Here is a 12,934-nt window from a genome sequence, read left to right as displayed (position 1 = left end):
CTGCACCCCGACGTGGAGCGCGGCACCCCTACAGTGTCGGTCCTTGGCCAACCCCGAGAGCGGAGAGCAGGAAGCCAATGCCCGCCCAGGGCGGCCCGCAGGCTGACCGGAACCCGACTGCACCGCGCCCGCCCGGTACCTTTCGCTCTCCCGCAACACGTCCCGTCCTTTCTTCCAGGTGTACACGGGCTTCGGCGACGCTTTGGGGTTGCACTCGATGGCGGCCTCGCCGCCCACTCGGACCAGAGTGACTCTCTTCAGAAGCGTCCTTGAAAAATCCGGCCCCGCGGCTGGAAGACAGAAGAGGGGAGATAAGACCATGGATGGTCTGCAAGAGAAAAGTGCCCCACAGGATCCGTGGAAGGCGCACGGGGGCCTCTCCCCTGGAGCGCGTGGTGCTAAGAGTGCGGTCTCAGCCCCACCGCGAGGCACCATGTGGCGCACTCCAGCCAGAGGGACCCCTGCGCGCCGCCCCCCGCCTGTCCTGGAGTCTGAAAAGGCGGGTCTTCCTCCTCAGCAAAAAGCGACAACTCCAGGGATCCAACAGGACCAAGACGACCCCTAGGGCATTACTCTGCTGTGCAGGCCCACGGTGCACTTCTCACCGGCTCCCCATGGCCACGGGGACACGCCGAGCCCTTTGGACCCAGGGAACAGAGGGCGCAGTGCGTGTCCGGGCCCAGAAAGATTCAACAGACAACTGCGGTAGGCAGAGGCTCCTCCCTCTGTGCCTGGGAGGCAGGAGGGAATCCAGAGCTGGGACAGGAGTTCTGCCATGGGGACGTGATAAAAATCACAGGACGATGAGTGCAGGCAGGCCTACCTGCGCTTCTATCCCGAGAGCACTAACAAAAATGACCTCCAGACTCGCGAATATTGAGCATGGTTAAACACAAAGCATGGCGACAACGCAAGTCACGTCCACCCTGGAGACGCGGCCACGTGACTGCATGTCGCCACGGAAGACAGGGACAGCAGGGTCGCACGTGTGGACCTGTGAGAGCAGTGCCAGCTGCACACAGAGCAGGGACTGAGGGATGAGCCACTGTCCTGCGAGGCCCATCTGTCCCAGGAGGAAGAGGAGGGGTGGGCGGGCACCGTGGACAGCAGGGCCCTCCCTTGTGCGGGACGATCTGGGTGATGAGAGCTGTGGTAGCGGCTGCCTCTGAGAAGCAGCCCGGTGTCTGTGTTGGAGCCACAGTTCCCCGCGGATCAACCCCAGAGGTGCAAATTTCCATCACACAGACCAGTTACAGCAGAACAAACTCCTCTTAGGTAAACAACCAAATTTATACAAAAACGTAGAAAACAAAGTCATCCAGTTTTTTTTAAAGGTATTTTGTAGAGTTACAAATCTGCATCACGTAAAAACCCTTCTTTACACTGCAGCCTCCCCCCCACACATATTTTTATCACCTCAGGCAGGCACTTCTCATCTGTTTGGAAGGGATCCTGTAGCTGCATCTGAAATGAGTCCACGTAAATCAAACTGTGCACAACGCGGGAGCGTATTTGTCAACACCCCACATGTTCCCTTTACAGGACTGGGAATGGCATGCCGTCAGACACGGAGGCACAAACACTCTCGTCTCACAGCTGTTTGTGACATGCCATCTCTATGCATCCAGCCCCGCGGATGTCTGAAGAGCCAGGCTCACTGGAACACCTCTCACCGTAAAAACGCAACTACGCGTGCACATCTCTCCCCTCTGTTTGCTCAACCTGCTCTGGCGCGGCGCGCCCTGCCCGTCAGCCGGCTCTCAGCGGCTGGCGGCACGCTGGAGGGCAGGCTGCCATCGGTGACTGTGTCTGGCACCCTTTCTCCTAACGAGACCTGGTATTTATCCTGCTCCCCAAACACTGGCCCAGGAGGGGCTGGAAGGAAAAGTGGGATGTGTTCAGTCTGACACAGAGAATGCGGTCTCCAAGGTTCCTGGGACACTGTTAACGCCCAGCCTTTGCTGGCACTCACAAAGCTAATGCACACGGAGGCTGAGACTCCAGCACCGTCCCCACAGTTCAGCAAAGACAGCATCAGCGGTCTAAGTACGTCCACCTGAGAGTTTAGCGCAGATACCCGGAGCTCCTCTAAGGCTCCCGAGAGGTAGTAATTCTCATGTGGACGACTAGAGGGCGCCACTCGCCCAGTGTTGGAATGAGGGCACCAGCCCTCCTCCGTGAGAAATGCAATGTCTCTTCCTCCCTCATCAACTGATCCTGCTGCCTATGAGAAAGGTCTGGCCAAGAGACGTCTTCCAGGCAGTGCACATCGGTTTTGACCCGAATGACTTGGACCCACAGCAAGGGTGTTTTAAGCAGTGGGTGGAACCCTGGCCACTGGAGAGTCCATGTCTTTCCCACGAGGCAGTGGGACCGTGAGTCCATCCCTGGGTGTGCCCGGGCCGGCACGTCACTGTTTCACTGGGTTACTGCAGAGGACAATCGTGCAGCGGTCCTGTCTCAGCTGAGCCGCAGACGCACCTCTGGGAGCCCGGCTAATGGAGAACGCGACGGCTGCTGAGCCCCGTATTATGTTAACCTCCACATGGTATCTGTTACTCGTACCGCACGGCTCCACAAAAGCCAGCCCGGGGTGACGGCATTACCGCAAGTATTTCAGCCCCTGCTGGGAAGGCGCTGGGATCAGCCGAGAGCCCAGGCCGCTCCTGGCCGGGAAGGCGCTGGGATCAGCCGAGAGCCCAGGCCGCTCCTGGCCGGGAAGGCGCTGGTTTCAGCCGAGAGCCCAGGCCGCTCCTGGCCGGGAAGGCGCTGGGATCAGCCGAGAGCCCCAGGCTGCTCCTGGCTGGCCGGGAGACGCTGTCCAGAGGCAGGTGACTGTGGAACTTTCCTTCCCTCTCGGGCCATCGTTTCAGAAGGGCAGAGCCCTCTCCGATCAGGAATGAGACGCTCAACAGGCCTCTGATTTCATTCCAGAATCAGCGTCCTGCGTCCCTTGTGATGTTTCCACGGCCACGCCCTTTTGTGCTGGTCCGTGCCCCAGTGGTCTTCCGGCACGGCAGCTCTGCGCTTAATGGCTCCGACTCCCCGGGCAAGTCTCACCCGACAGAAAATCCTGCTTCCAGTCACACGTCGAGGGTTACGTGGGACCACACGTGCATGGTACATGGTACATGGTTTCGAGCACACACATGTGCCCCACATACACGCTTCGTGCCTCCCTGCCCCTCTGCACCCCTGCCCCCACCGCCAGCAGGGGACTTCATGCTGCAAAACGTCTTAGAACCAGAGACTGCAAAAAGAGAACTTTTTATTTTGAAGTAATTGTAGAATCCCAGGATGTTACAAGGACCCTTCACCCAGTTTCCACACCACTTACAGCCCATGCAAACGCGATACAGAAGCAGACCACGGCAAGGACCGAGGGCACACTGTGTGCGTCTACTTCTACGCCCTCGAGCCGCATGGAGCCAACCAAGCAGGAGGGATGGAGACGAGAACTCCCAGCGCGGGAGGACCTCCTCAGGCTACCCCTCCACTGCAGGCCCGAGCCCTCTGCAAGCCCAAGACCACGATTTCTTCCCCATCCCTAGAATCCTGTCATTTGGAGGTGATGCGTTCTATGGAACCATGCAGTCATGCAGGATGCAGCCTCCTGGGTCTGCTCTGGACGTCCATCAGGGCGGCGCGTGCTGGCAGCTCCTTCCACCGCTGAGCGGTCCGGCCGCGGAGGGGGCTGGGGAGAGACACTTCCTATGCCGGCACCGCAGGTTCCTGGCAAACTGACAAACACAGCACAGGCACTGTTTCAACATCTCGGGACGCTCCCGCTGCCAACAAGCAGGCTCCGGCACTGTGTTTTTTCTTTTTGTGAAAGGTTTGGGAAGCCAAAAATTAATTATGTAAACATGGGTGGAACCTCTTTCTTTTCCCAAGAAAAGCATCTTAGAAGCATTTCAGAACTCCATTCCTGTACAGTGATTAACATGTGATTACAAATCACTCTTGCATCACACTGCAAGGGGCATTTCAGCTGCTAACCACTTGTTAGCTTCCTTTGGCCTATCCCGTCTACAAAAAGAGTGACAGCACACATTTTTAAAAATCTGTATCACACTGACCTATGTCAGTCCAAATTGGTGATATCTCGCTGTACTGGCAGTGTCTTGAACCCATACAAATGCGCATCTTTGGTCAGGCCAGTAGTGTATATTGCAACGTCTCATAATTGACTATGAATGCTTTGTTACATGAATGGGAGAGCCACCCGGCTGTGATAATGACAATTTCTGAAACTCCAGGGGTTAAGTGGTAGCTCTTGTTATTATTGGTAACTATCAGCAATGATTAGACTTGAGTTCCTTGAAGGTGGGAACTTACACCATGGACCTCCATATTCCTGGACCAGCACTGTGCTACAAACAAAGTAGATGTGACTCAAGGTTGCTGAATTCATGGCATCTGTAGGGGAGAACTCAGAGACACAGTCCAACACGGAGATTCCCTTCACGGGGCGTTGTGCCTGGCAATCACCGCCCTTCTCCCCCCAAGCCGTCTTTAACTTCCTGGCCTGGGTCCAGGTAGGACCTCCAGAGATGAGGCAGGATGAGGAAGAACCCGTCATCCAGCGAGGCAGAATCACCCTGAAGTCCTGAACCATATGAACCGGTGTGACGGCAGGTGCTTAACAACGGGCTCTCTAAACAGCGCCCAAGGACTCGGCGTGCAGCACCCACCGATGCCTGGGGTGCAAATACTCGCCTGCGGGCAACTTCGAGCTACCAAGGGGAAGCTGCTGAGCGCTGAGCGGGGCTCGGAGACAGAGGGGCAGCTGCAGCACACAACTGCCTCTCCCCACCTGTACCAAAACACACGCAGAGCACGGGGACGGTGCAGGTGGCCCTGGGAGCCCAGCTCTCCCCGGTCACAGGCTCACTATGCACAACCCCCACGCTCTCCTCTTTCCTGCACACCCCACAGCAGAGTGCCTGGGTCCGGGTACTGGCCTCACTTCCTGCTGTTGTGAAACTTGGGATGCGTCAGGGGAGGCTCAGCAGTCGGGCCCCTGCCACCCACATGGAAGGCCTGCACTGAGCTCCTGGCTCCTGGCTTTGGTCCTGCGCAGGGCAGTCATTGTGGGCATCTGTGAAGTGAATGAGTGGACAGGAGCTCACTCTCTCAACCGCTAGGCCGAACACCCACCCTATGTGTGTACTTTTCTATGTTTTTGATCCTGCATGCAGCTAATCAACACTGCCACTCACGGCGCACGAGTTCCAGGTTCCTCCCTCCACTGCCCTCCCAACTGAGCCTGTGTGCAGCTGCAAGGGTCCCGAGCTCTCCACACCCTGTCCAGCACCTACTATCTTCTGTATTTGCTAATAATGGCCACGCTATCTGGGGCGAGGTGACATCTTACTGTGGCTTTGGTCTGCGACTCCCTGCTGGTTAATGGGTAGAGAACCTTCTCATGCACTTGTTGAACATCTGTCTGGACAAAGCCGACTTGAGTCTTCCGTCTGTTTTTCATTTGGGCTGGGCTTTGTCGCTGAGCTGTGGGACTCTGTTCATATTCTGCGTACGACAGGGTATGTGGTTTGAAAATCTGTTTCCCATCCTGTAGGTTCCCATCTTGCTCTCCTGTTTCTGCCTGTGCGGACGTTCAGGTCTGAATGGCCCCCTTTCTCCATGTTTCTGGATGCCTATGCTTTCGGTGCCGTATCCAAGACAAGACTGCCACATACAACGTCCTGGGCTGTCACTGCTTCCTGGCTCATGGCTGTAAGTCTTCTGCTTGGATCTTTCATCCACTGTGTGCTGATGCTCATGTGCGGTGTGCGGGAAGGCCCCACTTGCCTGCTGCATGTGTGCCCACTCGGCATCACCGGCTGCGGTGGTCTCATCAGAGTGTGGCCCTGGCTTCCCTGTGGAAGACCATTTGGTCACACACAGATGCCAACCACTGCGCTCTGTTGGTGTCTCTGTTTCCCTTTATGCCGAGGGCACACTGGTGATGACGGTGTTTCGTGATCCGTGTGGAAATCAGGTTATGTTTAGCCTTCCACTTTGCTTTCTTAAAAAGGCTTGACGACTTGTGGGCCCCTGAAGAATACATACAGCGATTTTAGCATGTTCTTCTGTTTCTGTTAAGAAAATCCACTGGGATTTTGTGGGGATTGCACTGATTCTGCTCTGAGTAGAATGAACATTTTAACAACAGTAGCTCTCCCAATCCAAAAACACAAGCTATGTTCCTATTTCCTTATCCTTCTCTGACTTCTTTTCCCAATGTCTTGCAGTTTTCAGTGCACAAGTCTTTGCTTCCTTGGCTAAGTTTATTCCTCGTTTTTTTTCTTTTTTTTTTTCCTAACGCTATTATGAATAGAATTATTTTCTTAATTTTCTTGTATCGGTCATTGTTAGTGTATAGAAACATTAATTTGTTGGTATTTTCATCCTGCAACCTTGCTGACATAGTTCATTAGTTTTAACTGTTTTTTTCTTTTAGCTTTGCCTACACGAAGGATCACGTCACCTACAGACACTTCCCTCTTCTTGTTTCATTGCTTTGGCTGAGGCGCGGGCTCATGCTTGCCTCGGTCCTGATACTGAAGGGAGTTTCCAGTTTTCCGCTGCTGAGCAGGCCGCTAGCTGCATGCTTTTCACGCACATATTGTATTAGGCTGAAGTCGTTTCCTTCTAATCGGACTTTGCTGAAAGCTGTCATGAGCTCTGAGCTCTGAGCTCTGTCGAACGCTGCCTCCTCAGCCGTGGAGAGGATCCTGCGCTTCTGCCCTTTGCTCCGTTCAAGTGGGAATTACACAGACTAATTTTCACGTGCTGGATCACCTTTGCAGTCCAGGGGTAAATCCCACGTGCTCACAGTGAAAATTCCCTTCAATGTGCCACTGAAGTCAGTTTGCAAGGATTTTGGGGGAGATTTCGGCATCAGTAATAGCGATTCTGGCCCGTTATCGTCCTGTGTTTCTTCCTGGGTCGGTTTTCAGGGTACCGCTGGGCTCCGAGGAGGCGTCTGGATGTGTGCCCTGTCCCTTAATTCTTGGGAAGGGTGTGCAGAGGCCTGGTGTGATAAAATTCTCCACTGGGACATTTTGTCCTGAGCCTTTTTGTTGAGGGTTTAAATGACTGCTCATCCCGGTTCTGGCTGGGTCTCAGCCTCGAGAGGCTGTAGTACCCAGCAATGTATCTGTTCTTTTAGCTTATCTAATTTCTTGTCACAGTAGTCTCTCATGCACCTGTTTATTTCTGTGCTACCAGTCACACAGCACTGTCCCTTTCACTTACGGCTTTATTCATTTGGGTCTTCTTTCTTAGTGTAGCCAAAAGTTGGCAAGTGTGTTGATCTGTTAAAAAAATCAATATTTATTTGAAAGGCAGAATTACAGAGACACAGAGGCAGAGAGAAACAGAGAGGGAGGGAGGGAGGGAGGGAGAGAGAGAGAGAGAGAAAGAGAGAGAGAGAGAGAAAGAGAGAGAGAGAGGTCTTCCAACCGCTGGTTCACTCCCTAGATGGCAGCAATGGCCGGAGCTGTGCTGCTCCGAAGCCAGAGGCCAGGAGCTTCCTCCAGGTCTCCCACGTGGACACAGGGGCCCAAGGATTTGGGCCATCCTATACTGCCTTTCCAGGCCATAGCAGATCAGAAGTAGAGCAGCCAGGACTCAAACCGGCTTCCATATGGGATGCTGGCATTGCAGGCAGTGGCTTTACCTGCTAAGCCACAGCACCAGCCCCATTCTTGTTTTTTTAATGTCAGCGTTTATTACTATTAACATTCCTCTTAGTACTGCTGTTGCTATGTCTCTAACTTTAGAAATCTTACATTTTCATTTCCATTTGTCTCCAGGTATTTTAAAAATTCTTTTGAGACTTCCTCTTTGATCCATTGGTTGTTGAAGAATCAGTTGTTTAATTTTCATGTATCTGAGGATTTTCCTGCTTCTCTTTGCTATTGATTTCTAATTTCATTCCATTGCAGTCAAAGACGATGCTCTCTGATTTCAATGTTCCTCAATTTTTTGAGATGTTCTGTAGCCTAGCAGATGATCTCTCGGTTGGAGAATGTTCTGTGTGCTTCAGAAGTCTCGATTTTGTTATCACTGGGCAGGGTTCTGTACGTCTCTTAGGTACAACTGGTCCACTGCGCTATTCAGATGCTGTTTCTCTCCTGATCCTTTGTCTCTTCTATCCATACCCCAGGGGGCACAAGGACGGCCACCACTGTGCTGCTCTGCATGTGCCCTAAGTCCCTGTGTCCTTCATACGCCGGGAGGCTGTGACGTCCGGTGCACTCGTGCCTGTCACTGCCCTCCACTCCCAGGGGAGCAGCACTTCCCGTAACCACACAATGTCCTTGGTTTTCTGACAGCTCGTCTCCAGGTCTGCTGTGTCTCTGTGGACACAGTCACTCCTGCTCTCAGGCCCTGGTTTCTCCGGAAGATCGTCTCCACTCCTACACTTTCAGCTCATGCGCGTCCTTGGATCCAAGGGAGTCTCCTTAGACAGCAAACAGTGGGATCCTGGTTTTGTTTAAAAACCCATCACTCACCCCAGGCATTTTAATTTGGGCACTGAACCAACTTTGCACTTCATGTGATTACTGACAGGGAGGGACTCCGACGTGTCAGTTAGTCCCTTGTTGGCCCTGTGTCCTGCAGGGTTTCTTAGTCGCCCTGTGCGTCTTTATGATTTCTGTGTTTCCTGGGTTTGCCCTTTTAGCGGCGTCCTCACTGCCACCTGATTTCTGTGTGCACAGTCTGTAGACATCTGTGACCCTCACAGCAGCTTCAGCCGACAGGAAACCTTTACCCCTTACATGCCGTCTTCTACTTTATCTTAGTAATTACGTAATTAACTCTTCCTATATGAAACACCCATCGTGGTTAGTACTGTGCTTTTGTGGTAAAATGTCTATGTCTATTTCTGAACCCACGTTACAATCACAGCGGATTCCATCTTTTTACATATTTACCTGCCCTGAGCGCTTCACATTTGCACATTATGTTGTCACTTGACCCGGAGGTCTCTCACATTTGCACATTGTCCCTGCGTTTTCGTCTGGACCTGGAGGTCCCTCACCGGGGTCTCCATGAAGCAAACCCAGCAGTGATCTCCCTCAGCGCTCGCTGGCCCGGGAGTCACTCCGGACAGGACTCCTCGCTCCTGCCTTGGCGAGTGCAGCACCATAGCTCGCGTCCCCGAGCTCCCTCAGCGTCCTGAGCCTTGGGAATCTTCACCCTGTTCACTTCTCTCCTTCCCATCCCTGTCTGCTCCTCTGGGACCCCCGCAGCGCCCACAAGCCCGGGGCTTCCCCACCCCCTGCACTGCCCTCTGCTCTGGGAGCCCCAGCGTCTGCTTGCCTCCCTCTCCGCGGACGGCCCCCTGTGCTCACGCATGGCCCCGCCACTCTGCTCCCTTCAACGCAATGCGGACCCTGGGGACTGGGGGCTGCGCTCCGAGCTTGGTCTCCGGGGCCCCATGTGCTGCTCATCTCTCCTGCTTCTGCGCAGCCCTGGGCTCTTCAGCCAGGAAGCCCACATCGGAACACGCAGGCGGCTCTCCTGGCCTCTGGCATGCTTCCATCCAGCCGGCCACTCAGAGGCTGGGGGCCCCTGGCCGCGCCCCTCTGTGCTCCGGGCAGCTGTGGTGCTGAACGCCCCATAGCGTCTGTGCCGCCGCAGCCTGGACGCTGGACAGAGCCAGGGTGGCTGTGTGTGTGCCCAGCCGGCCTTCGGGCTGCACCTGCCGCCTGGGCCAGGGCGCACCTGGGCTGAGGCACAAGGCAGACCACTCCCTGGGGTGGTGCCCCCCACCCCCCACACACCGCAGGTTCCAATACTGGAAACACCTTTCCACTCTTGTCTTCCCCTCTCTGGGGAGGGGTCTGGAGCTGGAGTCTTCTCCAGGTGGCCTCAGACTGTGTTGGGGAGGGGGCTTGAGTGCATGATTGACGTGCGTTTTCCCGAGTGCGCAGGTGCGGGTGGCTCCCCACGCAGCTGCAGTGCCCTGGAGCTCACGAGGGCCCCTGGCCTGTGTGTTACTCGGGCTGTGTCTCTCCTGCATCACAGCTTCAGTCCCTCCCACCACGGAAGCTTCTCGAACAGCGAGTCCAATCTCCCTGGGCTAGGCCCCCGAAACACGGCCAGGTAGGGGGTGGGCTTACTTCTCGGTTTATTCATCCACTGAATCACAGAGCCGTGAGATAAAAGATAGGAATAAACGCATTTAAACCACAGTGGAAATGGACGGGGCAAAATGGCACTGGACTTGTGGACGCCACGACAGGGGGGTCGCGCGCGGGAGGACGATCGCCCCCGCCTGATAGAAGACACTATTCAGGGGCCGGCGCCGCGGCTCACTAGGCTAATCCTCCACCTGCGGCGCCGGCACACCGGGTTCTAGTCCCGGTCGGGGCACCGATCCTGTCCCGGTTGCCCCTCTTCCAGGCCAGCTCTCTGCTGTGGCCCGGGAAGGCAGTGGAGGATGGCCCAAGTGCTTGGGCCCTGCACCCCATGGGAGACCAGGAGAAGCACCTGGCTCCTGCCATCGGATCAGCACGGTGCGCCGCCTGCAGCATGCCAACCGCGGTGGCCATTGGAGGGTGAACCAACGGCAAAAGGAAGACCTTTCTCTCTGTCTCTCTCTCACTGTCCACTCTGCCTGTCCAAAAAAAAAAAAAAAAAAAAAAAAAGACACTATTCAGTGCAGAGGACCACAGCTTTGCTCCCGCAAGGGGAGCTGACCGGTGGCCTCTTCAGCAAAGGACATGTCGGGCGTGGTCCAGAGGAGCGGACCTGGACCGGTGCAGGGCAGGGCTCGGTCCTCCGTGAGGGTCCGGCTGCCCTGGACTCTACCCCTCTGAACCAACGTGAGGACTGGTTCTGCTGTTATCCCTCCATTTTCAACCTCTGCCCAGTTGGCCTGAAGCCAGCCAGGCCACACCGCACGGTACCCGGCGCCGCCTCTTGTGTGCCTGTGTTCGAGTGGGGGAAATGCAGGCCTCAGCCACGCCTCCCGGGGAGGATTTGTGATGCGAGGAGATTCCGCTAGGAGACCATGTTGGGCTTCTGAAGACAGAGCCTCTGCAGAACCCACTCCTGTGCTCGCACAGATTCTCCAAGTGGGTTCCTGGGCCACAGGGGCAGCACCACCCGGGACCCCACTGGAAACGCAGGTGCTCAGGCCCCACCCCTGACATCCTGCCCGGGAGACCCCAGGGCTCCGCTCCTGCAGGTGATGGCGACACATGGCCAAGCGTGACTCAGCACTCGGGGACCCTGGTGCCCTTCTGGTCTGATCAGGTGAGGCGTAGACGCCAACTCGCTCAGCACTGCCGTCACTCCCGGGAGCCTGAAGGGTTAAGGCGTGGGCGCCAGGCCCAGCAACCGGGTTAGCTGACACCAGCCACGGCATCCGAACATTAGCAAGTTCTTCAGATCATGATAATCTTTACAAAACCCGAGAGCCCCAGAAACGGAACCGGCTGCTGATTCTGCGCTAGCTGCATTACTGATTGAGCCACAGACACTGGCCAGCAACCGAGCGAAACGTCTTCGGGCGCTGCAGACGCTCTCCGGTTTGCACACGGCTCTCTCTGCTGATGCCTGTTGGTTTCCCCAGTGAGGGAGCCACACCGACCTCCTCCTGGGATAGGCAGGCTACAGCTCAGTTCGAGGGCAGCCCTAAGTCTTCAAGGGGAGCTAAGGAGAGCGTCCGCCGGGTGGCCGTGCCTGGATGAGACAGCCATGCGTCCTCTCACTGGACGCTGACCACACTCGGCGTCTCGTGTTTGTGCCCCGGCTCAGCTGAGGAGTTGGACTGAGACACAGATGAGCGCTCGTGGAGGGCCCTGTGAAATAACTTCCAGTTTAGCCCTAATGTTTTTCTCATTTGGGAGCCAATCATCTGGATCAGTACAAAATGAACCGGTTAATTTTTGCAGCCTGCGCTGCATGGTCTCCGGAATCCTGGTCGCTGGGTGTCCTCGCGGGTCCTGCAGGACCACAGGCCGTCCACACAGCAGCCCAGTGGGATCTCCTCTGGGCAGAGCCGGGGGTCCTGTCACCCAGATCCTGCCCTCTGGCCCCGGCTGCCACTGCTGTTGGCCATTCCTCCCCCTGCACTGCCCCCTTCCTGGCAAGTGGGCTTGGGCAGATTCCACCCCACCTCTTACTGTGGCCACCTTCACGGAGGGGCAGGGCAGGGCCAAGCGGGCAGGGCTTTGCAAGGCCAGCCTCCTTGTCTCACAGTGGGGGTAACTCTGCAGGACAATTCCTGCCCCTGAAATGGCCCTGCTGGACTGGCCCGAGGCTGGGTGTCTCCCGGTGAACCTGCCGGGCCCTCCCTTCCTGTTGCAGGTTTTCCCTGGAGAGTTCTCCTCCTGAACCTTGCCTCGGGCTCTGCTCGGGGGACCTCGGATGTGCCGGCTCCATGACCGTACCTGTGCATCCTGGGTAAAGCACCACAGCCATCCTCAAGGCTGGCGGTCTGGCCAGCCACTGCCACTCCCAATGAGACAATCGGACTGAGCAGGCGCAAATGCCGGACACGAGCAGAAAGGAACACTGGAACAAGTTCTTTTTTTTAACCAATAAAATGCCTGATTTTCTTGGCTACCCTCACTTTTTATGCCACCTGGAGAAGACACAAGACTCCCAATGATCACAACTCTATTCTCTGCCATCTCAGCACACGCCAGGAGTGGGGGAGGGAGGGGTGGGGTCTCCACCCAGGGAACTGCATGTCTCATGGAGAAACCCGCCCCTGAGAAGTCCAGGGGGAGTCGCCTTGGGAACGAGACAGGCACCGGTGACAGGGTGGTCACAGCCAAGGGCATCTGTCTTGGACACACCTTCTAATACTCTGATCTCACAGTGAAAATCTCTCCATAGCACTGTCTATTCAGGGAGTAAATTCCCCAGCACCTGGGTTCATTATTCAGCAGTTTCAGTCCATTAA

At 55.7% G+C, this 12,934-nt stretch overlaps 1 protein-coding gene across 1 annotated transcript in view; it reads right to left on the bottom strand.

The window, feature by feature from the left end:
- Window positions 1-12,934, bottom strand: part of LOC133766705 (contactin-4) — a 268,926-nt gene that overhangs the window by 112,809 nt on the left and 143,183 nt on the right. The window contains exon 9 of the mRNA XM_062200335.1: window positions 140-290. Coding sequence (XP_062056319.1) covers window positions 140-290 — 151 coding nt within the window. The remainder of the gene's footprint in view (window positions 1-139; window positions 291-12,934) is intronic.

This window comes from Lepus europaeus, chromosome 9, assembly GCF_033115175.1.
Source record: "Lepus europaeus isolate LE1 chromosome 9, mLepTim1.pri, whole genome shotgun sequence".
Lineage (NCBI taxonomy): Eukaryota > Metazoa > Chordata > Mammalia > Lagomorpha > Leporidae > Lepus > Lepus europaeus.
The sequence above is the reverse complement of the archived record's forward strand: the minus strand, read 5'-3'. Positions and strand labels throughout refer to the sequence as shown.